Genomic DNA, 24401 nt, shown 5'->3' on the forward strand with positions numbered 1-24401 from the left:
AACTACCAGAGAGAGAGAGCGATACAGAAACTACCAGAGAGAGAGAGCGATACAGAAACTACCAGAGAGAGAGAGCGATACAGAAACTACCAGAGAGAGAGAGCGATACAGAAACTACCAGAGAGAGAGAGCGATACAGAAACTACCAGAGAGAGAGCGATACAGAAACTACCAGAGAGAGAGAGAGAGAGCGATACAGAAACTACCAGAGAGAGAGAGAGAGCGATACAGAAACTACCAGAGAGAGAGAGAGAGCGATACAGAAACTACCAAAGAGAGAGAGAGCGATACAGAAACTACCAGATAGAGAGAGAGAGAGAGAGCGATACAGAAACTACCAGAGAGAGAGAGAGAGCGATACAGAAACTACCAGAGTGAGAGAGAGCGATACAGAAACTACCAGAGTGAGAGAAAGCGATACAGAAACTACCAGACAGAGAGAGAGCAATACAGAAACTACCAGAGAGAGCGATACAGAAACTACCAGAGAGAGAGAGAGAGAGCGATACAGAAACTAGCAGAGAGAGAGAGAGAGAGAGAGAGAGAGCGATACAGAAACTACCAGAGAGAGAGCGATACAGAAACGACCAGAGAGCGCGATACAGAAACGACCAGAGTGAGAGAGAGCGATACAGAAACTACCAGAGTGAGAGAGAGCGATACAGAAACTACCAGAGAGAGAGCGATACAGAAACGACCAGAGAGCGCGATACAGAAACGACCAGAGAGCAAGAGCGATACAGAAACTACCAGAGAGAGAGAGCGATACAGAAACTACCAGAGAGAGAGAGCGATACAGAAACTACCAGAGAGAGAGAGAGCGCGATACAGAAACTACCAGAGAGAGAGAGAGAGAGAGCGATACAGAAACTACCAGAGAGAGAGAGAGAGAGCGATACAGAAACTAGCAGAGAGAGAGAGAGAGAGAGAGAGCGATACAGAAACTACCAGAGAGAGAGAGAGAGCGATACAGAAACTACCAGAGAGAGAGAGAGAGCGATACAGAAACTACCAGAGAGAGAGAGAGAGAGAGAGCGATACAGAAACTACCAGAGAGAGAGAGAGCGATACAGAAACAACCAGAGAGAGAGCGATACAGAAACTACCAGAGAGAGAGAGCGATACAGAAACTACCAGAGAGAGAGAGAGAGAGCGATACAGAAACTACCAGAGAGAGAGAGAGAGAGCGATACAGAAACTACCAGAGAGAGAGAGAGAGAGAGCGATACAGAAACAACCAGAGAGAGAGCGATACAGAAACTACCAGAGAGAGAGAGCGATACAGAAACTACCAGAGAGAGAGAGAGAGCGATACAGAAACTACCAGAGAGAGAGAGAGCGATACAGAAACTACCAGAGAGAGAGAGAGAGAGAGCGATACAGAAACTACGAGAGAGAGAGAGAGAGAGAGAGAGAGAGCGATACAGAAACTACCAGAGAGAGAGAGAGAGAGAGCGATACAGAAACTACCAGAGAGAGAGAGAGAGAGAGCGATACAGAAACTACCAGAGAGAGAGAGAGAGAGAGCGATATAGAAACTACCAGAGAGAGAGAGAGCGATACAGAAACTACCAGAGAGAGAGAGCGATACAGAAACTACCAGAGAGAGAGAGCGATACAGAAACTACCAGAGAGAGAGAGCGATACAGAAACTACCAGAGAGAGAGAGAGAGCGATACAGAAACTACCAGAGAGAGCGATACAGAAACTACCAGAGAGAGAGAGCGATACAGAAACTACCAGAGAGAGAGAGAGAGAGCGATACAGAAACTACCAGAGAGAGAGCGATACAGAAACTACCAGAGAGAGAGAGCGATACAGAAACTACCAGAGAGAGAGCGATATAGAAACTACCAGAGAGAGAGAGAGATACAGAAACTACCAGAGAGAGAGAGCGATACAGAAACTACCAGAGAGAGAGAGAGAGCGATACAGAAAGTATGAGAGAGAGAGAGAGCGATACAGAAACTATGAGAGAGAGAGAGAGGGATACAGAAACTACCAGAGAGAGAGAGAGCGATACAGAAACTACCAGAGAGAGAGAGAGAGCGATACAGAAACTACCAGAGAGAGAGAGCGCGATACAGAAACTACCAGAGAGAGAGAGCGCGATACAGAAACTACCAGAGAGAGAGAGAGCGATACAGAAACTACCAGAGAGAGAGCGATACAGAAACTACCAGACAGAGAAAGAGAGCGATACAGAAACTACCAGAGAGAGAGAGAGCGATACAGAAACTACCAGAGAGAGAGAGAGCGATACAGAAACTACCAGAGAGAGAGAGAGAGCGATACAGAAACTACCAGAGAGAGAGAGCGATACAGAAACTACCAGAGAGAGAGAGAGAGAGAGCGATACAGAAACTACCAGAGAGAGAGAGAGCGATACAGAAACTACCACAGAGAGAGAGAGCGATACAGAAACTACCACAGAGAGAGAGAGCGATACAGAAACTACCACAGAGAGAGAGAGCGATACAGAAACTACCAGAGAGAGAGAGAGAGATACAGAAACTACCAGAGAGAGAGAGAGAGAGAGAGCGATACAGAAACTACCAGAGAGAGAGAGAGAGAGAGAGCGATACAGAAACTACCACAGAGAGAGAGAGCGATACAGAAACTACCACAGAGAGAGAGAGCGATACAGAAACTACCAGAGAGAGAGAGAGCGATACAGAAACTACCAGAGAGAGAGAGAGAGAGAGAGAGAGAGCGATACAGAAACTACCAGAGAGAGAGAGAGCGATACAGAAACTACCAGAGAGATAGAGAGCGATACAGAAACTACCAGAGAGAGAGAGAGCGATACAGAAACTACCAGAGAGAGAGAGAGAGAGCGATACAGAAACTACCAGAGAGAGCGATACTGAAACTACCAGAGAGAGAGCGATACAGAAACTACCAGAGAGAGCGATACAGAAACTACCAGAGAGAGAGAGCGATACAGAAACTACCAGAGAGAGAGAGCGATACAGAAACTACCAGAGAGAGAGAGCGATACAGAAACTACCAGAGAGAGAGCGCGATACAGAAACTACCAGAGAGAGAGAGAGCGATACAGAAACTACCAGAGAGAGAGAGAGAGCGATACAGAAACTACCAGAGAGAGAGAGAGAGCGATACAGAAACTACCAGAGAGAGAGAGAGAGCGATACAGAAACTACCAGAGAGAGAGAGCGATACAGAAACTACCAGAGAGAAAGAGCGATACAGAAACTACCAGAGAGAGAGAGAGAGAGAGTGATACAGAAACTACCAGAGAGAGAGCGATACAGAAACTACCAGAGAGAGAGAGCGATAGAGAAACTACCAGAGAGAGAGAGCGATAGAGAAACTACCAGAGAGAGAGAGCGATAGAGAAACTACCAGAGAGAGAGAGCGATACAGAAACTACCAGAGAGAGAGCGATACAGAAACTACCAGAGAGAGAGAGAGAGAGAGCGATACAGAAACTACCAGAGAGAGAGCGATACAGAAACTACCAGAGAGAGAGAGAGCGATACAGAAACTACCAGAGAGAGAGAGAGCGATATAGAAACTACCAGAGAGAGAGAGAGCGATACAGAAACTACCAGAGTGAGAGAGAGCGATACAGAAACTACCAGAGAGAGCGATACAGAAACTACCAGAGAGAGAGCGATACAGAAACTACCAGAGAGAGAGAGCGATACAGAAACTACCAGAGAGAGAGAGCGATACAGAAACTACCAGAGAGAGAGAGAGCGATACAGAAACTACCAGAGAGAGAGAGCGATACAGAAACTACCAGAGAGAGAGAGCGATACAGAAACTACCAGAGAGAGAGAGCGATACAGAAACTACCAGAGAGAGAGAGCGATACAGAAACTACCAGAGAGAGAGAGCGATACAGAAACTACCAGAGAGAGAGCGCGATACAGAAACTACCAGAGAGAGAGAGAGAGAGAGAGCGATACAGAAACTACCAGAGAGAGAGAGAGAGCGATACAGAAACTATGAGAGAGAGAGAGAGAGAGCGATACTGAAACTATGAGAGAGAGAGAGAGAGAGCGATACAGAAACTACCAGAGAGAGAGAGAGAGAGAGGGATACAGAAACTATGAGAGAGAAAGAGAGAGAGCGATACAGAAACTACCAGAGAGAAAGAGAGAGCGATACAGAAACTACCAGAGGGAGAGAGAGAGCGATACAGAAACTACCAGAGGGAGAGAGAGAGCGATACAGAAACTACCAGAGAGAGAGCGATACAGAAACTACCAGAGAGACAGAGCGATACAGAAACTACCAGAGAGACAGAGCGATACAGAAACTACCAGAGAGACAGAGCGATACAGAAACTACCAGAGAGACAGAGCGATACAGAAACTACCAGAGAGACAGAGCGATACAGAAACTACCAGAGAGACAGAGCGATACAGAAACTACCAGAGAGCAAGAGCGATACAGAAACTGCCAGAGAGAGAGAGCGATACAGAAACTACCAGAGAGAGAGAGCGATACAGAAACTACCAGAGAGAGAGCGCGATACAGAAACTACCAGAGAGAGAGAGAGCGCGATACAGAAACTACCAGAGAGAGAGAGAGCGCGATACAGAAACTACCAGAGAGAGAGAGAGCGCGATACAGAAACTACCAGAGAGAGAGAGAGCGATACAGAAACTACCAGAGAGAGAGAGAGCGATACAGAAACTACCAGAGAGAGAGAGCGATACAGAAACTACCAGAGAGAGAGAGAGCGATACAGAAACTACCAGAGAGAGAGAGAGCGATACAGAAACTACCAGAGAGAGAGAGTGTGATGCAGAAGCTACCAGTGGGTGAAAGAGCGATACAGAAACTACCAGAGAGAACGATATAGAAACTACCAGAGATAGGGAGTGAGACAGAAAGCACCAGAGGGAGAGAGCCATACAGAAACTACCAAAGAGAGAGGGAGAAAGAGAGCGTGATCCAGAAACTACCAAAGAGAGAGGGAGTGCGAGACAGAAATCCCCGAGGGAGAGATAGTGAGACAGAAACTACCAGTGAAAGAGAGCGATACTGAAAATACTAGAGAGAGGGATACAGAAACTACCAGACGAAGTGTGACACAGTAACTACCAGACAGAGAGCGACACATAAACTACTAGACAGACAGAATAACGTATACAGAAACTACCAGAGAGCGAGCGAGCGAGACAAAAACTACCAGAAAGTGTGTTTAGGATTGAAACAGGGCTATGGGGAGAAAGTGGACAATGAGATTAGTTTGGGATTGATACAGGTCTCCGGGCAGAGAGCGGAGCAGTGGGATTAGTTCTGGATTCATACAGGGCTACGTGGAGAGAGGGGCAGTGGGATTAGTTTGGGATTGATACAGGGCTACGGGGTGAGAGCGGGGCAGTGGGATTAGTTCGGGATTGATACAGGGCTACGGGGAGAGAGCGGGGCTGTGGGATTAGTTCGGGATTGATACAGGGCTACGGGGTGAGAGCGGGGCAGTGGGATTAGTTTGGGATTGATACCGGGATGTGGGGAGAGAGCGGGGCAGTGGGATTAGTTTGGGATTGATACAGGGCTACTGGGAGAGAGCGGGGCTGTGGGATTAGTTTGGGATTGATACCGGGATGTGGGGAGAGAGCGGGGCAGTGGGATTAGTTCGGGATTAATACAGGGCTACGTGGAGAGAGGGGCAGTGGGATTAGTTTGGGATTGATACAGGGCTACTGGGAGAGAGCGGGGCTGTGGGATTAGTTTGGGATTGATACCGGGATGTGGGGAGAGAGCGGGGCAGTGGGATTAGTTCGGGATTAATACAGGGCTACGGGGAGAGAGCGGGACAGTGGGATTAGTTTGGGATTAATACAGGGCTACGTGGAGAGAGGGGCAGTGGGATTAGTTTGGGATTAATACAGGACTGTGGGGAGAGAGCGGGACAGTGGGATTAGTTTGGGATTAATACAGGACTGTGGGGAGAGAGCGGGACAGTGGGATTAGTTTGGGATTAATACAGGACTGTGGGGAGAGAGCGGGACAGTGGGATTAGTTTGGGATTAATACAGGACTGTGGGGAGAGAGCGGGACAGTGGGATTAGTTTGGGATTAATACAGGGCTGTGGGGAGAGAGGGGCAGTGGGATTAGTTTGGGATTAATACAGGGCTACGTGGAGAGAGGGGCAGTGGGATTAGTTTGGGATTAATACAGGGCTGTGGGGAGAGAGCGGGACAGTGGGATTAGTTTGGGATTAATACAGGACTGTGGGGAGAGAGCGGGACAGTGGAATTAGTTTGGGATTAATACAGGGCTACGGGGAGAGAGCGGGACAGTGGGATTAGTTTGGGATTAATACAGGGCTGTGGGGAGAGAGCGGGACAGTGGGATTAGTTTGGGATTAATACAGGGCTGTGGGGAGAGAGCGGGACAGTGGGATTAGTCTGGGATTAATACAGGGCTGTGGGGAGAGAGCGGGACAGTGGGATTAGTTTGGGATTAATACAGGGCTACGGGGAGAGAGCGGGACAGTGGGATTAGTTTGGGATTGATACAGGGCTGTGGGGAGAGCGCGGGGCAGTGGGATTAGTTTGGGATTAATACAGGGCTGTGGGGAGAGAGGGGGACAGTGGGATTAGTTTGGGATTAATACAGGGCTGTGGGGAGAGAGCGGGGCAATGGGATTAGTTTGGGATTAATACAGGGCTGTGGGGAGAGCGCGGGGCAGTGGGATTAGTTTGGGATTAATACAGGGCTGTGGGGAGAGAGCGGGACAGTGGGATTAGTTTGGGATTAATACAGGGCTGTGGGGAGAGAGCGGGACAGTGGGATTAGTTTGGGATTAATACAGGACTGTGGGGAGAGAGCGGGGCAGTGGGATTAGTTTGGGATTGATACAGGGCTGTGGGGAGAGAGCGGGACAGTGGGATTAGTTTGAGATTAATACAGGGCTGTGGGGAGAGAGCGGGACAGTGGGATTAGTTTGGGATTAATACAGGACTGTGGGGAGAGAGCGGGACAGTGGGATTAGTTTGAGATTGATACAGGGCTGTGGGGAGAGAGCGGGGCAGTGGGATTAGTTTGGGATTGATACAGGGCTGTGGGGAGAGCGCGGGGCAGTGGGATTAGTTCGGGATTGATACAGGGCTGTGGGGAGAGAGCGGGACAGTGGGATTAGTTTGGGATTAATACAGGGCTGTGGGGAGAGAGCGGGACAGTGGGATTAGTTTGGGATTAATACAGGGCTGTGGGGAGAGAGCGGGGCAGTGGGATTAGTTTGGGATTTATACAGGGCTGTGGGGAGAGAGCGGGGCAGTGGGATTAGTTTGAGATTAATACAGGGCTGTGGGGAGAGAGCGGGACAGTGGGATTAGTTTGGGATTAATACAGGACTGTGGGGAGAGAGCGGGGCAGTGGGATTAGTTTGGGATTAATACAGGACTGTGGGGAGAGAGCGGGACAGTGGGATTAGTTTGGGATTAATACAGGGCTGTGGGGAGAGAGCGGGACAGTGGGATTAGTTTGGGATTAATACAGGACTGTGGGGAGAGAGCGGGACAGTGGGATTAGTTTGGAATTAATACAGGGCTGTGGGGAGAGAGCGGGACAGTGGGATTAGTTTGGGATTAATACAGGACTGTGGGGAGAGAGCGGGACAGTGGGATTAGTTTGGGATTAATACAGGGCTGTGGGGAGAGAGCGGGGCAGTGGGATTAGTTTGGGATTAATACAGGGCTGTGGGGAGAGAACGGGGCAGTGGGATTAGTTTGGGATTAATACAGGGCTACTGGGAGAGAGCGGGGCAGTGGGATTAGTTTGGGATTAATACAGGGCTGTGGGGAGAGAGCGGGACAGTGGGATTAGTTTGGGATTAATACAGGACTGTGGGGAGAGAGCGGGACAGTGGGATTAGTTTGGAATTAATACAGGGCTGTGGGGAGAGAGCGGGACAGTGGGATTAGTTTGGGATTAATACAGGACTGTGGGGAGAGAGCGGGGCAGTGGGATTAGTTTGGGATTGATACAGGGCTGTGGGGAGAGAGCGGGACAGTGGGATTAGTTTGGGATTAATACAGGGCTGTGGGGAGAGAGCGGGGCAGTGGGATTAGTTTGGGATTGATACAGGGCTGTGGGGAGAGAGCGGGACAGTGGGATTAGTTTGGGATTAATACAGGGCTGTGGGGAGAGAGCGGGGCAGTGGGATTAGTTTGGGATTAATACAGGGCTACTGGGAGAGAGCGGGGCAGTGGGATTAGTTTGGGATTAATACAGGGCTGTGGGGAGAGAGCGGGGCAGTGGGATTAGTTTGCGATTAATACAGGACTGTGGGGAGAGCGGGACAGTGGAATTAGTTTGGGATTAATACAGGGCTACGGGGAGAGAGCGGGACAGTGGGATTAGTTTGGGATTAATACAGGGCTACGGGGAGAGAGCGGGACAGTGGGATTAGTTTGGGATTAATACAGGGCTGTGGGGAGAGAGCGGGACAGTGGGATTAGTTTGGGATTAATACAGGGCTGTGGGGAGAGAGCGGGACAGTGGGATTAGTCTGGGATTAATACAGGGCTGTGGGGAGAGAGCGGGACAGTGGGATTAGTTTGGGATTAATACAGGGCTGTGGGGAGAGAGCGGGGCAATGGGATTAGTTTGGGATTAATACAGGGCTGTGGGGAGAGAACGGGACAGTGGGATTAGTTTGGGATTAATACAGGGCTGTGGGGAGAGAGCGGGGCAGTGGGATTAGTTCGGGATTGATACAGGGCTGTGGGGAGAGAGCAGGGCAGTGGGATTAGTTCGGGATTGATACAGGGCTGTGGGGAGTGAGCGGGACAGTGGGATTAGTTTGGGATTGATACAGGGCTGTGGGGAGAGAGCGGGACAGTGGGATTAGTTTGAGATTAATACAGGGCTGTGGGGAGAGAGCGGGACAGTGGGATTAGTTTGGGATTAATACAGGACTGTGGGGAGAGAGCGGGACAGTGGGATTAGTTTGAGATTGATACAGGGCTGTGGGGAGAGAGCGGGGCAGTGGGATTAGTTTGGGATTGATACAGGGCTGTGGGGAGAGCGCGGGGCAGTGGGATTAGTTCGGGATTGATACAGGGCTGTGGGGAGAGAGCGGGACAGTGGGATTAGTTTGGGATTAATACAGGGCTGTGGGGAGAGAGCGGGACAGTGGGATTAGTTTGGGATTAATACAGGGCTGTGGGGAGAGAGCGGGGCAGTGGGATTAGTTTGGGATTTATACAGGGCTGTGGGGAGAGAGCGGGGCAGTGGGATTAGTTTGAGATTAATACAGGGCTGTGGGGAGAGAGCGGGACAGTGGGATTAGTTTGGGATTAATACAGGACTGTGGGGAGAGAGCGGGGCAGTGGGATTAGTTTGGGATTAATACAGGACTGTGGGGAGAGAGCGGGACAGTGGGATTAGTTTGGGATTAATACAGGGCTGTGGGGAGAGAGCGGGACAGTGGGATTAGTTTGGGATTAATACAGGACTGTGGGGAGAGAGCGGGACAGTGGGATTAGTTTGGAATTAATACAGGGCTGTGGGGAGAGAGCGGGACAGTGGGATTAGTTTGGGATTAATACAGGACTGTGGGGAGAGAGCGGGACAGTGGGATTAGTTTGGGATTAATACAGGGCTGTGGGGAGAGAGCGGGGCAGTGGGATTAGTTTGGGATTAATACAGGGCTGTGGGGAGAGAACGGGGCAGTGGGATTAGTTTGGGATTAATACAGGGCTACTGGGAGAGAGCGGGGCAGTGGGATTAGTTTGGGATTAATACAGGGCTGTGGGGAGAGAGCGGGACAGTGGGATTAGTTTGGGATTAATACAGGACTGTGGGGAGAGAGCGGGACAGTGGGATTAGTTTGGAATTAATACAGGGCTGTGGGGAGAGAGCGGGACAGTGGGATTAGTTTGGGATTAATACAGGACTGTGGGGAGAGAGCGGGGCAGTGGGATTAGTTTGGGATTGATACAGGGCTGTGGGGAGAGAGCGGGACAGTGGGATTAGTTTGGGATTAATACAGGGCTGTGGGGAGAGAGCGGGGCAGTGGGATTAGTTTGGGATTGATACAGGGCTGTGGGGAGAGAGCGGGACAGTGGGATTAGTTTGGGATTAATACAGGGCTGTGGGGAGAGAGCGGGGCAGTGGGATTAGTTTGGGATTAATACAGGGCTACTGGGAGAGAGCGGGGCAGTGGGATTAGTTTGGGATTAATACAGGACTGTGGGGAGAGCGGGACAGTGGAATTAGTTTGGGATTAATACAGGGCTACGGGGAGAGAGCGGGACAGTGGGATTAGTTTGGGATTAATACAGGGCTACGGGGAGAGAGCGGGACAGTGGGATTAGTTTGGGATTAATACAGGGCTGTGGGGAGAGAGCGGGACAGTGGGATTAGTTTGGGATTAATACAGGGCTGTGGGGAGAGCGGGACAGTGGAATTAGTTTGGGATTAATACAGGGCTACGGGGAGAGAGCGGGACAGTGGGATTAGTTTGGGATTAATACAGGGCTACGGGGAGAGAGCGGGACAGTGGGATTAGTTTGGGATTAATACAGGGCTGTGGGGAGAGAGCGGGACAGTGGGATTAGTTTGGGATTAATACAGGGCTGTGGGGAGAGAGCGGGACAGTGGGATTAGTCTGGGATTAATACAGGGCTGTGGGGAGAGAGCGGGACAGTGGGATTAGTTTGGGATTAATACAGGGCTGTGGGGAGAGAGCGGGGCAATGGGATTAGTTTGGGATTAATACAGGGCTGTGGGGAGAGAACGGGACAGTGGGATTAGTTTGGGATTAATACAGGGCTGTGGGGAGAGAGCGGGGCAGTGGGATTAGTTCGGGATTGATACAGGGCTGTGGGGAGAGAGCAGGGCAGTGGGATTAGTTCGGGATTGATACAGGGCTGTGGGGAGTGAGCGGGACAGTGGGATTAGTTTGGGATTAATACAGGGCTGTGGGGAGAGAGCGGGGCAGTGGGATTAGTTTGGGATTGATACCGGGATGTGGGGAGAGAGCGGGACAGTGGGATTAGTTTGAGATTAATACAGGGCTGTGGGGAGAGAGCGGGACAGTGGGATTAGTTTGGGATTAATACAGGACTGTGGGGAGAGAGCGGGGCAGTGGGATTAGTTTGGGATTGATACAGGGCTGTGGGGAGAGAGCGGGGCAGTGGGATTAGTTCGGGATTGATACAGGGCTGTGGGGAGAGAGCGGGACAGTGGGATTAGTTTGGGATTAATACAGGGCTGTGGGGAGAGAGCGGGACAGTGGGATTAGTTTGGGATTAATACAGGGCTGTGGGGAGAGGGGCAGTGGGATTAGTTTGGGATTAATACAGGGCTACGGGGAGAGAGCGGGACAGTGGGATTAGTTTGGGATTAATACAGGGCTGTGGGGAGAGAGCGGGACAGTGGGATTAGTTTGGGATTAATACAGGGCTGTGGGGAGAGAGGGGCAGTGGGATTAGTTTGGGATTAATACAGGGCTACGGGGAGAGAGCGGGACAGTGGGATTAGTTTGGGATTAATATAGGGCTACTGGGAGAGAGCGGGGCAGTGGGATTAGTTTGGGATTAATACAGGGCTACGGGGAGAGAGCGGGACAGTGGGATTAGTTTGGGATTAATACAGGGCTGTGGGGAGAGAGCGGGACAGTGGGATTAGTTTGGGATTAATACAGGGCTGTGGGGAGAGAGCGGGACAGTGGGATTAGTTTGGGATTGATACAGGGCTGTGGGGAGAGAGCGGGACAGTGGGATTAGTTTGGGATTAATACAGGGGTGTGGGGAGAGAGCGGGACAGTGGGATTAGTTTGGGATTAATACAGGGCTGTGGGGAGAGAGCGGGGCAGTGGGATTAGTTCGGGATTGATACAGGGCTGTGGGGAGAGAGCAGGACAGTGGGATTAGTTCGGGATTGATACAGGGCTGTGGGGAGAGAGCGGGACAGTGGGATTAGTTTGGGATTAATACAGGGCTGTGGGGAGAGAGCGGGGCAGTGGGATTAGTTTGGGATTAATACAGGGCTGTGGGGAGAGAGCGGGACAGTGGGATTAGTTTGGGATTGATACCGGGATGTGGGGAGAGAGCGGGACAGTGGGATTAGTTTGGGATTAATACAGGGCTGTGGGGAGAGAGCGGGGCAGTGGGATTAGTTTGGGATTAATACAGGGCTGTGGGGAGAGAGCGGGACAGTGGGATTAGTTTGGGATTAATACAGGGCTGTGGGGAGAGAGCGGGACAGTGGGATTAGTTCGGGATTGACACAGGGCTGTGGGGAGAGAGCGGGACAGTGGGGTTAGTTTGGGATTGATACCGGGATGTGGGGAGAGAGCGGAACAGTGGGATTAGTTTGGGATTAATACAGGGCTGTGGGGAGAGAGCGGGGCAGTGGGATTAGTTTGGGATTAATACAGGGCTACGGGGAGAGAGCGGGACAGTGGGATTAGTTTGGGATTAATACAGGGCTGTGGGGAGAGAGCGGGGCAGTGGGATTAGTTTGGGATTAATACAGGGCTGTGGGGAGAGAGCGGGACAGTGGGATTAGTTTGGGATTAATACAGGGCTGTGGGGAGAGAGCGGGACAGTGGGATTAGTTTGGGATTGATACAGGGCTACGGGGAGAGAGCGGGACATTGGGATTAGTTTGGGATTGATACAGGGCTACGGGGAGAGAGCGGGACAGTGGGATTAGTTTGGGATTGATACAGGGCTGTGGGGAGAGAGCGGGACAGTGGGATTAGTTTGGGATTAATACAGGGCTGTGGGGAGAGAGCGGGGCAGTGGGATTAGTTTGGGATTAATACAGGGCTGTGGGGAGAGAACGGGGCAGTGGGATTAGTTTGGGATTAATACAGGGCTGTGGGGAGAGAGTGGGACAGTGGGATTAGTTTGGGATTAATACAGGGCTGTGGGGAGAGAGCGGGGCAGTGGGATTAGTTTGGGATTAATACAGGGCTGTGGGGAGAGAGTGGGACAGTGGGATTAGTTTGGGATTAATACAGGGCTGTGGGGAGAGAACGGGGCAGTGGGATTAGTTTGGGATTAATACAGGGCTGTGGGGAGAGAGCGGGGCAGTGGGATTAATTTGCTGTAGGCTGGTCATCAATAGGAAGTCTCACCTGTTCGACTGCGCCAGGTCGAAGCACTCCACACTGGTGGGATTTCTCCCGACCTTCTCGAACAATCTTGTGTAATATTCCAGGTCCCAGGTGTCAAAGGCTAGGCCTGTGGAGGGGAGAATTTGACCATTAGCTCTGAAGTGGAGGTAGAAATTAATGCTGCAGGCGCGACTCAAACAGTCCAGATTTCAGAGCGTGGACCTGAGCAGGGGCAGGGGCAGGAATAGTGGCAGCTGCATTAAATAGAGCAAGATAAAGAGCCCCCAAGTACATAGAGCACGGAGCACAGTAGCAGGAACAGGGACAGCATATATTCAAAAAAAAACAAGGGGTAACATCACAGTGTCGCAAGTAGGTGATTGGTTGCTGAATATTACAGTTGTCTTTTTTTCTCTCGAAGTTAGGGCAGTGGGTCAAACTAAGAAATTTAGTTAAGTGGTCTATTAAGTTTGCCATGTTTTAAATTTGGTAAATTTTAAGTAGGCCTGAGTGAGAAATTTTATTTCTGGTTAGTTTATATTCTAATAAATAGAGGCATGGCAGGATACCTCAGTCCCGTGGAATGCACATCCAGTGCCATGTGGAAACTCCAGGCTGCTTCTCATGCCCTGGACAACCACATGCGCAGGAGGTGTCATCAGCTGCAATAGCAGCTCGAGCTCTGGATTTCAGAGCTTGAGTAGCAGCTGGCATCACTGCAGCATATTCATGAGGGTCAAAGTTTAATGGATAGCATGTTTCTGGAGATGGTCACCCTGCAGGTTAAGGGAAAGAGCAAGCAAAGAGCGAATGGGTGATCCTCAGACAATCAATGAGGACCAGGCAGTTAGTGCAGGAGTCCCGAGTGCATCTCGCTCTCAAAACTGGTATCCAGTTCTGAATACTGGTGACAATGATGGTTCCTCTGGGGAGCACAGCCAGATCCTAGTGCACTGCACCATGGGTGGCTCAGATTGGGAGAAGGAAAGTTAGGAAAGCAATAGTTTGAGGAACAGACAAGCGTTTCTGCGTCTGCAAACGTGAATCCAGGATGGTACATTGACTCCCGGGTGCCAGGGTCAAGGATGTCACTGAGCAGCTGCAGGACATTCTGATGGGGGAGGGAGAACAGCCAGAGGTCGTGCTCCATATCAGTACCAATGACACTGGTAGAAAGAGGGATGAGGTCCTGCAGGCAGATTTTAGTGAACTAGGAAAGAAATTAAAAAGTAGGACCTCAAACACAGTAATCACTGGATTACTGCCAGTGCCTTCCACTAGTGAGTATAGTATGGTAGGATCGTGTGGATGAATGTGTGGCTGGAGAGGTTGCAGTGGAGAGGTGGTGCCGGAGTGAGGACTTTCGATTCCTAGGGCATTGAGAGTGTTCTGGCAGAGATAGAAACTGTACAAGCCAGACAGATTACACCTAAACATGGTCGGGACCAATGTCCTCATGGGGTGGTTTGCTAGTGGTTTCGGGAAGGAAACCTGAGCATAGGTTCATCAAGGAGAGAAGCAAAGCTGGAAATGGAAGGCAGAAAAATACTAAGTGTGTTTGCAAGTTCAAGGAAACAAAGGCTAGAAAAAAGACAACAAAGGAGTTGTTCACTGATTCGTGGTACATACTTTAACACAAAGCCAAAGACTTACAAGCCAAAAGACTTGCAGGTTGGTAGGTAAATTGGCCATTATAAATTGCCCCTAGTATAGGTAGGTGGTAGGGAAATATAGGGACAGGTGGGGATGTGGTAGGAATATGGGATTAGTGTAGGATTAGTATATATGGGTGGTTGATGGTCGGCACAGACCCAGTGGGCCGAAGGGCCTGTTTCAGAGCTGTATCTCTAAACTAAACTAGGAGTCTAGAGAATAAGGCTGAACTGAGGGCACAGATTGAGATATGGTCGTATGATGTCATAGCTATTACTGAAACACAGCTTAAAGAGCAGGAATGGCAGCTCAACACTTCTGGTTACAGGGTTTTTCAACAGGATAGAGAGCGGGATAAAAAAGGAGGATCACAATATTGGTTAAAAAAAATCACAGCTCTGTGAAGGGATGAAATGCTAGAACGATCATCAAATGAGGTCATATGGGTTGAACTGAGGAACAGAATAGGGGCCATCACACTTCTCGGAGAATACGATAGACACCCAATCAGAGGGAGAGAGAAAAGCAAATATGTAGGCAAATTGCTGAGAAGTGTCAAAACAAAAGGGCAGTAAAAGGAGATCTCAACTACCCTAATATCAACTGGGATAGAATCAGAGTAAAAGGTTTAGAGGGCACAAAATTATTAAAATGCATTCAGGAGAAGGTCTTATTTCAGGATTGCTTTGCCAACATTTAATATTGAAAATGTAATCCCTTGTTTATTTACTATTTGGGAATGGCATTTAGTACAGCAAACGATACCCTACCTTTATCGATTTACCTACCCCTGTTGTCCTGAGGAGATGGTGGTTGGCTGTAGTGTGGGATTGGTATCACAGGTTTTCTTCCCTTAAAAAAACATCAGTGAACTAGAGGAGGCTGAGGGGTGACTTAATTGAGGTGTACAAAATTATGAGGGGCCTAGATAGAGTAGACAGGAAGGACCTCTTTCCCCTAACGTAGAGGTCGGTTACCAGGAGGCACAGATTTAAGGTAGATTGGTAGAAGGATTAGAGGGGACTTTTTCACCCAGAGGGTAGTGGGTGTTTGGAATTCACTGCCCGGATCGGTGGTGGAGGCAGAAACCCTCAAATGATTTTAAAAGTACCTGGACCTGCACCTGAAGTGCGATAACCTGCAAGGCACTGGACCAAGTGCCGGAAGGTGAGATTAGAATGGGCGGCTAGTTTTTTCAGCCGGCACAGACATGATGGACTGAATGGCCTCTTTCTGTACCGTAACTTTTCTATTCTAACCAGTTTGGATTTTATGACCAACCAGTAGCTTTCATGGTCATTTTATTTCTGATGCTAGCCCACAATATTAAATTACCAGATTTATTGAATTTAGTTTCACAACTTGCTGCAGTGGGATTTGAACTGTTAATCACTGGGGTGCTTGTACAGTACCATAACCACTCCAGTACCATACCTGTAATAATAGGGATTGAACATAGGCCCTTCCCGTATGGCAAATGTTTAAAAAAATATTTTACAGCCTGGAAGTAAGGAAATATCAAGCAATCTAAACTCTCCTTATTAGTCCACCAGCCCTCACCTGCATGTGTAGCCCACCCCATGGCTACCTCACAGCCTCCCCTGCCAAATTAGGGAGGCAAAACCTCAGTGACCCAGAGGAAGAGAAGATGACAGCAGCAACTTGCACACAACCCTAAACCAATAGCTTTAACATCATTGTGCAATGCCTTGTAAGTTTGTACAATTACCTATCATAATAGCCTTTCATTGAAATAGTGTTAGGAGTTTATTAATGAACATATCATTTATATTGAGGTATGAATTTTGTATCCTTATAAGATTTTTTAATGACACTATTTTTTGAATTGAATTAAATAGTTTACATTCTCACCACCTGTATTTGATGACAAAATTGTCATGGGCGGCGCAGTGGTTAGCACTGCAGCCTCACAACTCCAGAGACCCGGGTTCTGGGTACTGCCTGTGCGGAGTTTTCAAGTTCTCCCCGTGACCGCGTGGATTTTCGCCGGGTACTCTGGTTTCCTCCCACAGTCAAAGACTTGCAGGTTGATGGGTAAATTGGCCATTGTAAATTGCCCCTAGTGTAGGTAGATGGTAGGGAATATGGGATTACTGCAGGGTTATTGTCATGGGTGGTTGTTGGTCGGCACAGACTCGGTGGGCCGAAGGGCCTGTTTCAGTGCTGTATCTCTAAATAAATAAAATAACTGCAAGCCCAACAAGCGAAGGGTCAGTTATGGATTTAGCTTTAGGGAATGAATCAGGGCAGTTGGAAGAACTATCAGTGAGAGAACATTTTAGTGGTAGTGATCACAATTCAGTTAGATTTAGCATGATTTTAGAAAAGGTCAAACATGGGCAAGGAAACCTCCTGCTGATTACCAACTACCGCCCCTCTTAACTGATGAATCAGTGCTTTTCCATGTTAAACACCAATTGGAAGAAGCACTAAGGGTGGCAAGGGCACAGAATGTACTCTCGGTGGGGGACTTCAATGTCCATCACCAAGAGTGGCTCGGTGGCACCACTACTAAACGAGCTGGCTGAATCCTAAAGGACATAGCTGCTAGACTGGGTCTGCGGCAGGTGGAAAGGGAACCAACTAGGGGGTGAAACCTACTTGACCTTGTCCTCACCAATCTACCTGTCGCAGCTGCATCAGTCCAGAACTGTATTGGTAGGAGTGACCACCGCACAGTCCTTGTGGAGATTAAGTCCCGCCTTCACAAAGAGGATATCCTCCATCGTGTTGTGTGATGCTACCATCATGCTAAATGGGATAGATTTTGAATAGATATACAATGCAAAACTGGGCATCCATGAGGCACTGTGGATCATCAGCAGCAGAATTGTACTCAACCACAATCTGTAACCGAATGGCCCTGCATAATCCCCACTCTACCATTACCATCAAGCCAGGAGACCAACCCTGGTTCAGTGAAGAGTGCAGGAGGGCATGTCAGGAGCAGCACCAGGCATACCTCAAAATGAGGTGTCAGCCTGGTGAAGCTGCAACACAGGACAACCTGCATGCCAAACAGCGTAGGTAGCATGTGATAGACAGAGCTAAGTGATCCCATAACCAACGGATCAGATCTAAGCTCTGCAGTCCTGCCACATCCAGTCGTGAATGGTGGTGGACAATTAAACAACTGACTGGAGGAGGTGGCTCCACAAATATCTCCATCCTCAGTGAAGGGGGAGAGCCCAGCACAACAGTGCATAAGATAAGGGTGAAGCATTTGCATCCATCTTCAGCCATAAGTGCCAAGTGGATGATCCATCTTGGCCTCCTCGTGAGCTCCCCAGCATCACAGATGCTAGTGTTCAGCCAATCTGTTTCACTCCACATGATATCAAGAAACGACTGAAGGCACTGGATACTGCAAAGGCTATGGGCCCTGACAATATTCCAGCAATAGTACTGAAGATTTGTGCTCCAGAATTAGCCGTGCCCCCAGCCAAGCTTTTCCAGTACAGCTACAACACTGGCATCTACCCAGCAATGTGGAAAATTGCCCAGGTATGTCCTGTACACAAAAAGTAGGACAAGTCCAACCCGGTCAATTACCACCCTATCAGTCTACCTTTGATCATCAGTAAAGTGATGGAAGGGATTGTCGACAGTGCTATCGAGCGGCACTTGCTCAGCAATAATGTGCTCACTGACACTCAGTTTGGGGTCCGCCAGGGCCACTCAGCTCCTGACCTCATTACTGCCTTTGTCCAAACATGGACAAAAGAGTTAAACTCCAGAGGGGAGGTGAGAGTGATTGTCTTTGGCATCAAGGCGCCATTGCACTGACTATGGCATCAAGGAGCCCTCGCAAAACTGGAGTCAACTGGAATCAGGGGAAAACTCTCCACTGGTTGGAGTTATACCTAGCGCAAAGGAAGATGGTTGTGGTTGTTGGAGGTCAATCATCTGAGCTCTAGGACATCACTGCAGGAGTTCCTCAGGGTAGTGTCCGAGGTCCAACCATCTTCAGCTGCTTCAGAAGCAATGACCTTCCCTCTATCATAAGGTCAGAAGTGGAGATGTTCACTGATGAAAGCACAATGATCAGCACCATTCACAACTCCTCAGATACTGAAGCAGCCAGTGTCCAGATGCAGCAAGACCTGGACAACATCCAGGATTGGACTAATAAGTGGCAAGTAACATTCAAGCCACACAAGTGCCAGGCAATGACCATCTCAAACAAGAGACCATCTCTTCCCTGACATTCAACGGCATTACCATTACTGAATCCCCCACCATCAACATCCTGGGGGTTACCATTAACCAGAAACTGAACTGGACTAGCTACATAAATGCTGTGACAAGAACAAGTCAGAGGCTCAGAATTCTGCGGCGAGTAACTTACCTCCTGCCTCCCCACCATCTACAAATCACAAGTCAGGAGTGTGATGGAATACTCTCCACTTGCTTGGATGGGTGCAGCTCCAACAACACTCAAGAAGCTAGACACCATCCAGGACGAAGCAGACCGCTTGATTGGCACCCCATCTACAAACATTCACTCCCTCCATCACCAACGCACAGTGGCAGCAGTGTGTACCATCTACAAGATGCACTGCAGCAACGCACCAAGGCTCCTTAGACAGCACCTTCCAAACCCGCAACCTCTTACCACCTAGAAGGACAAGGGCAGCAGATGCATGGGAACGCCACCACCTGCACGTTCCCCTCCAAGTCACACACCATCCTGAGTTGGAACTATATTGCCATTCCTTCACCGTCGCTGGGTCAAAATCCTGGAACTCCCTTCCTAACAGCACTGTGGGTGTACCTACCTCACATGGACTGCAGCGGTTCAGGAGGGCAGCTCACCACCACCTTCTCAAGGGTAATTAGGAATGGGCAAGAAATGCTGGCCTAGCCAGTGATGCCCACATCCCATAAACAAATAAAAGAAAGAGACGCCCTTCCCTGCTGCCCCTCCCTCAGTGATCCCCGGCGGGCCCACTCCGCCGGTCATCCCAGGAATGCCCCTTCTCTTACTCTCACCCAGTTCATGGTTTGCTTTCTCCAGCGCACTTTTCCCTCCGTTTACCACGTCCACTTCGTACACCTCTACCGGCTGGGTTGACACTCGGAAACTCTCGATGGGTTGTTCATAGACACACTCCGTCATCCGATCATAGAAAGCAGCCACCAGCTCACGTCGACAAGCAGCTCCTAACTGCTCCACCTCACGGATCTGTAACCATTCCGCACATGCCAGCAATATCACCAATCACTGCTCAAAAACAGAGACCCTCATCAATGAATGCGACAGTGCATGGGAAGTAATGGTGATCGCCATCAGTGCACAGGATGAGGGGGCGGGACAATGGAGTCCCCTATCCGTGAGTAGGACTTTGCATGGGAGGTAATGGAGATCCCCAGTGAGTGCGACAGTCCACAGGGGGAGGGGGAGGAGTATTGGAGACTCCGATCAGTGATTGTAACAGTCCACAGGGGGAGGGGCTGGGGTAATCAAGACCCCTATCAGTGAGTGGGACAGTCCATAGGGGGAGGGGCCAGGATACTGGAGACCCCTATCAGTGAATGGGACAGTCCACAGGGGAAAGAGGCCGAGGTATTGGAGACGAGAGCATGGCTACCCAACCTGAACCCGGCGGGACCAGACGACATGTGCCGGGTTCGGGTCGCACTTCCAGGCACGGCATTCGGGCTCGGGTCGGGCACACTCTATCACTACCTCCGGTAAATGTTAATGTACTTTTTGGCTTGAAAAGTTGTTTACAAAGAACAAAGAAAATTACAGCACAGGAATGGGCCCTTCGGCCCTCCAAGCCTGCGCCGATCCAGATCCTCTATCTAAACATGTCGCCTATTTTCTAAGGGTCTGTATCTCTTTGCTTCCTGCCCATTCATGTATCTGTCTAGATACATCTTAAAAGACGCTATCGTGCCCGCGTCTACCACCTCCGCTGGCAATGCGTTCCAGACACCCACCATCCTCTGCGTAAAGAACTTTCCACGCATATCCCCCCCTAAACTTTTCCCCTCTCACTGTGAACTCGTGACCCCCAGTAATTGAATCCCCCACTCTGGGAAAAAGCTTCTTGCTAGCCACCCTGTCTATACCTCTCATGATTTTGTACACCTCAATCAGGTTCCCCCTCAACCTCTGTCTTTCTAATGAAAATAATCCTAATCTGCTCAACCTCTCTTCATAGCTAGCGCCCTCCATACCAGGCAACATCCTGGTGAACCTCCTCTGCACCCTCTCCAAAGCATCTACATCCTTTTGGTAATGTGGCGACCAGAACTGCACGCAGTATTCCAAATGTGGCCGAACCAAAGTCTTATACAACTGTAAACATGACCTGCCAACTCTTGTACTCAATACCCCGTCCGATGAAGGAAAGCATGCCGTATGCCTTCTTGACCACTCTATTAACCTGCGTTGCCACCTTCAGGGAACAATGGACCTGAACACCCAAATCTCTCTGGACATCAATTTTCCCCAGGACTTTTCCATTTACTGTATAGTTCACTCTTGAATTGGATCTTCCAAAATGCATCACCTCGCATTTGCCCTGATTGAACTCCATCTGCCATTTCTCTGCCCAACTCTCCAATCTATTTATATTCTGCTATATTCTCTGTCAGTCCCCTTCACTATCTGCTACTCCACCAATCTTAGTGTCGTCTGCAAACTTGCTAATCAGACCACCTATACTTTCCTCCAAATCATTTATGTATATCACAAACAACAGTGGTCCCAGCACGGATCCCTGTGGAACACCACTGGTCACACGTCTCCATTTTGAGAAACTCCCTTCCACTGCTACTCTCTGTCTCTTGTTGCCCAGCCAGTTCTTTATCCATCTAGCTAGTACACCCTGGACCCCATGCGACTTCACTTTCTCCATCAGCCTACCATGGGGATCCTTATCAAACGCCTTACTGAAGTCCATGTATATGACATCTACAGCCCTTCCCTCATCAATCAACTTTGTCACTTCCTCAAAGAATTCTATTAAGTTGGTAAGACATGACCTTCCCTGCACAAAACCATGTTGCCCATCACTGATAAGCCCATTTTCTTCCAAATGGGAATAGATCCTATCCCTCAGTATCTTCTCCAGCAGCTTCCCTACCACTGACGTCAGGCTCACCGGTCTATAATTACCTGGATTTTCCCTGCTACCCTTCTTAAACAAGGGGACAACATTAGCAATTCTCCAGTCCTCCGGGACCTCACCCGTGTTTAAGGATGCTGCAAAGATATCTGTTAAGGCCCCAGCTATTTCCTCTCTCGCTTCCCTCAGAAACCTGGGATAGATCCCATCCGGACCTGGGGACTTGTCCACCTTAATGCCTTTTAGAATACCCAACACTTCCTCCCTCCTTATGCCGACTTGACCAAGAGTAATCAAACATCTGTCCCTAACCTCAACATCCGTCATGTCCCTCTCCTCGGTGAATACCGATGCAAAGTACTCGTTTAGAATCTCACCCATTTGCTCTGACTCCATGCATAACTTTCCTCCTTTGTCCTTGAGTGGGCCAATCCTTTCTCTAGTTACCCTCTTGCTCCTTATATATGAATAAAAGGCTTTGGGATTTTCCTTAACCCTGTTTGCTAAAGATATTTCATGACCCCTTTTAGCCCTCTTAATTCCTCATTTCAGATTGGTCCTACATTCCCGATATTCTTTCAAAGCTTCGTCTTTCTTCAGCCACCTAGACTTTATGTATGCTTCCTTTTTCCTCTTAGCTGGTCTCACAATTTCACCTGTCATCCATGGTTCCCTAATCTTGCCATTTCTATCCCTCATTTTCACAGGAACATGTCTCTCCTGCATGCTAATCAACCTCTCTTTAAAATCCTCCCACATATCACATGTGGATTTACCTTCAAACAGCTGCTCCCAATCTACATTCCCCAGCTCCTGCCAAATTTTGGTATAGTTGGCCTTCCCCCAATTTAGCACTCTTCCTTTGGGACCACTCTCGTCTTTGTCCATGAGTATTCTAAAACTTACGGAATTGTGATCACTATTCCCAAAGCAGTCCCCTACTGAAACTTCAACCACCTGGCCGGGCTCATTCCCCAACACCAGGTCCAGTATGGCCCCTTCCCGAGTTGGACTATTTACATACTGCTCCAGAAAACCCTCCTGGATGCTCCTGACAAATTCTGCTCCATCTAGACCTCTAACACTAAGTGAATCCCAGTCAATGTTGGGAAAATTAAAATCTCCTATCACCACCACCCTGTTGCTCCTCCATCTTTCCATAATCTGTTTACATATTTGTACCTCTATCTCACGCTCGCTGTTGGGAGGAATGTAATACAGCCCCAACATTGTTACTGCACCCTTCCTATTTCTGAGTTCTGCCCATATTGCCTCACTGCTCGAGTCCTCCATAGTGCCCTCCTTCAGCACAGCTGTGATAGAACATAGAACATAGAACATACAGCACAGAACAGGCCCTTCGGCCCACAATGTTGTGCCGATCCTTTGTCCTCTGTCAAGGACAATTTAATCTATACCCCATCATTCTCCTTTATCCATATACCTATCCAAAAGCCTTTTGAAAGTCCCTAAAGTTTCTGACTCAACAACTTCCCCGGGCAAGGCATTCCATGCCTCGACCACTCTCTGGGTAAAGAACCTTCCCCTGACATCCCCCTTATATCTCCCACCCTTCACCTTAAATTTATGACCCCTTGTAACGCTTTGCTCCACCCGGGGAAAAAGTTTCTGACTGTCTACCCTATCTATTCCCCTGATCATCTTATAAACCTCTATCATGTCACCCCTCATCCTTCTCCTTTCTAATGAGAAGAGGCCTAGAATGTTCAGCCTTTCCTCGTAAGACTTATTCTCCATTCCAGGCAACATCCTGGTAAATCTCCTCTGCACCCTCTCCAAGGCTTCCACATCCTTCCTAAAATGAGGCGACCAGAACTGCACACAGTACTCCAAATGAGGCCTTACCAAGGTCCTGTACAGCTGCATCATCACCTCACGGCTCTTAAATTCAATCCCTCTGCTAATGAACGCTAACACCCCATATGCCTTCTTCACAGCCCTATCCACTTGAGTTGCAACTTTCAATGATCTATGCACATAGACCCCAAGGTCTCTCTGCTCCTCCACATGCCCAAGAACCCTACCGTTAACCCAGTATTTTGCATTCATGTTTGTCCTTCCAAAATGGACGACCTCACACTTTTCAGGGTTAAACTCCATCTGCCACTTTTCAGCCCAGCACTGCAACCTATCCAAGTCCCCCTGCAGACGACAATAGCCCTCCTCGGTATCCACAACTCCACCAACCTTTGTATCATCTGCAAATTTACTGACCCACCCTTCGACTTCCTCATCCAAGTCGTTAATAAAAATCACAAACAGGAGAGGACCCAGAACTGATCCCTGCGGCACGCCACTGGTAACTGGGCTCCAGGCTGAGTATTTACCATCTAAGACCACTCTCTGCCTTCTATCAGTTAGCCAATTCTTAATCCAACTGGCCACATTCCCCACTATCCCATGCCTCCTGACTTTCTGATATCCTCTTTGACCAGTAATGCAACTCCTCCACCCCTTTTACCCCCCTCTCTATCCCGCCGGAAGCATCGCTATCCTGGGATATTTAGTTGCCAATCATGCCCTTCCCTCAACCAAGTCTCAGTAATAGCAATAACATCATACTCCCAGG

At 49.1% G+C, this 24401-nt stretch overlaps 1 protein-coding gene across 4 annotated transcripts in view; it reads right to left on the reverse strand.

Moving 5' to 3' along the window:
- pfas (phosphoribosylformylglycinamidine synthase) overlaps window positions 1-24401 on the reverse strand; it is a 213259-nt gene that overhangs the window by 178381 nt on the left and 10477 nt on the right. For all 4 annotated transcript variants that reach the window (XM_068051309.1, XM_068051306.1, XM_068051307.1 and 1 more), the window contains exons 5-6: window positions 19725-19917; window positions 13080-13185 (exon numbers count right to left, since the gene is read on the reverse strand). In XM_068051309.1, the coding sequence (XP_067907410.1) occupies window positions 13080-13185; window positions 19725-19917 (299 nt within the window). The remainder of the gene's footprint in view (window positions 1-13079; window positions 13186-19724; window positions 19918-24401) is intronic.

The sequence above is a fragment of the Heterodontus francisci genome, chromosome 19 (genome assembly GCF_036365525.1).
Source record: "Heterodontus francisci isolate sHetFra1 chromosome 19, sHetFra1.hap1, whole genome shotgun sequence".
Classification (NCBI taxonomy): Eukaryota; Metazoa; Chordata; class Chondrichthyes; order Heterodontiformes; family Heterodontidae; genus Heterodontus; species Heterodontus francisci.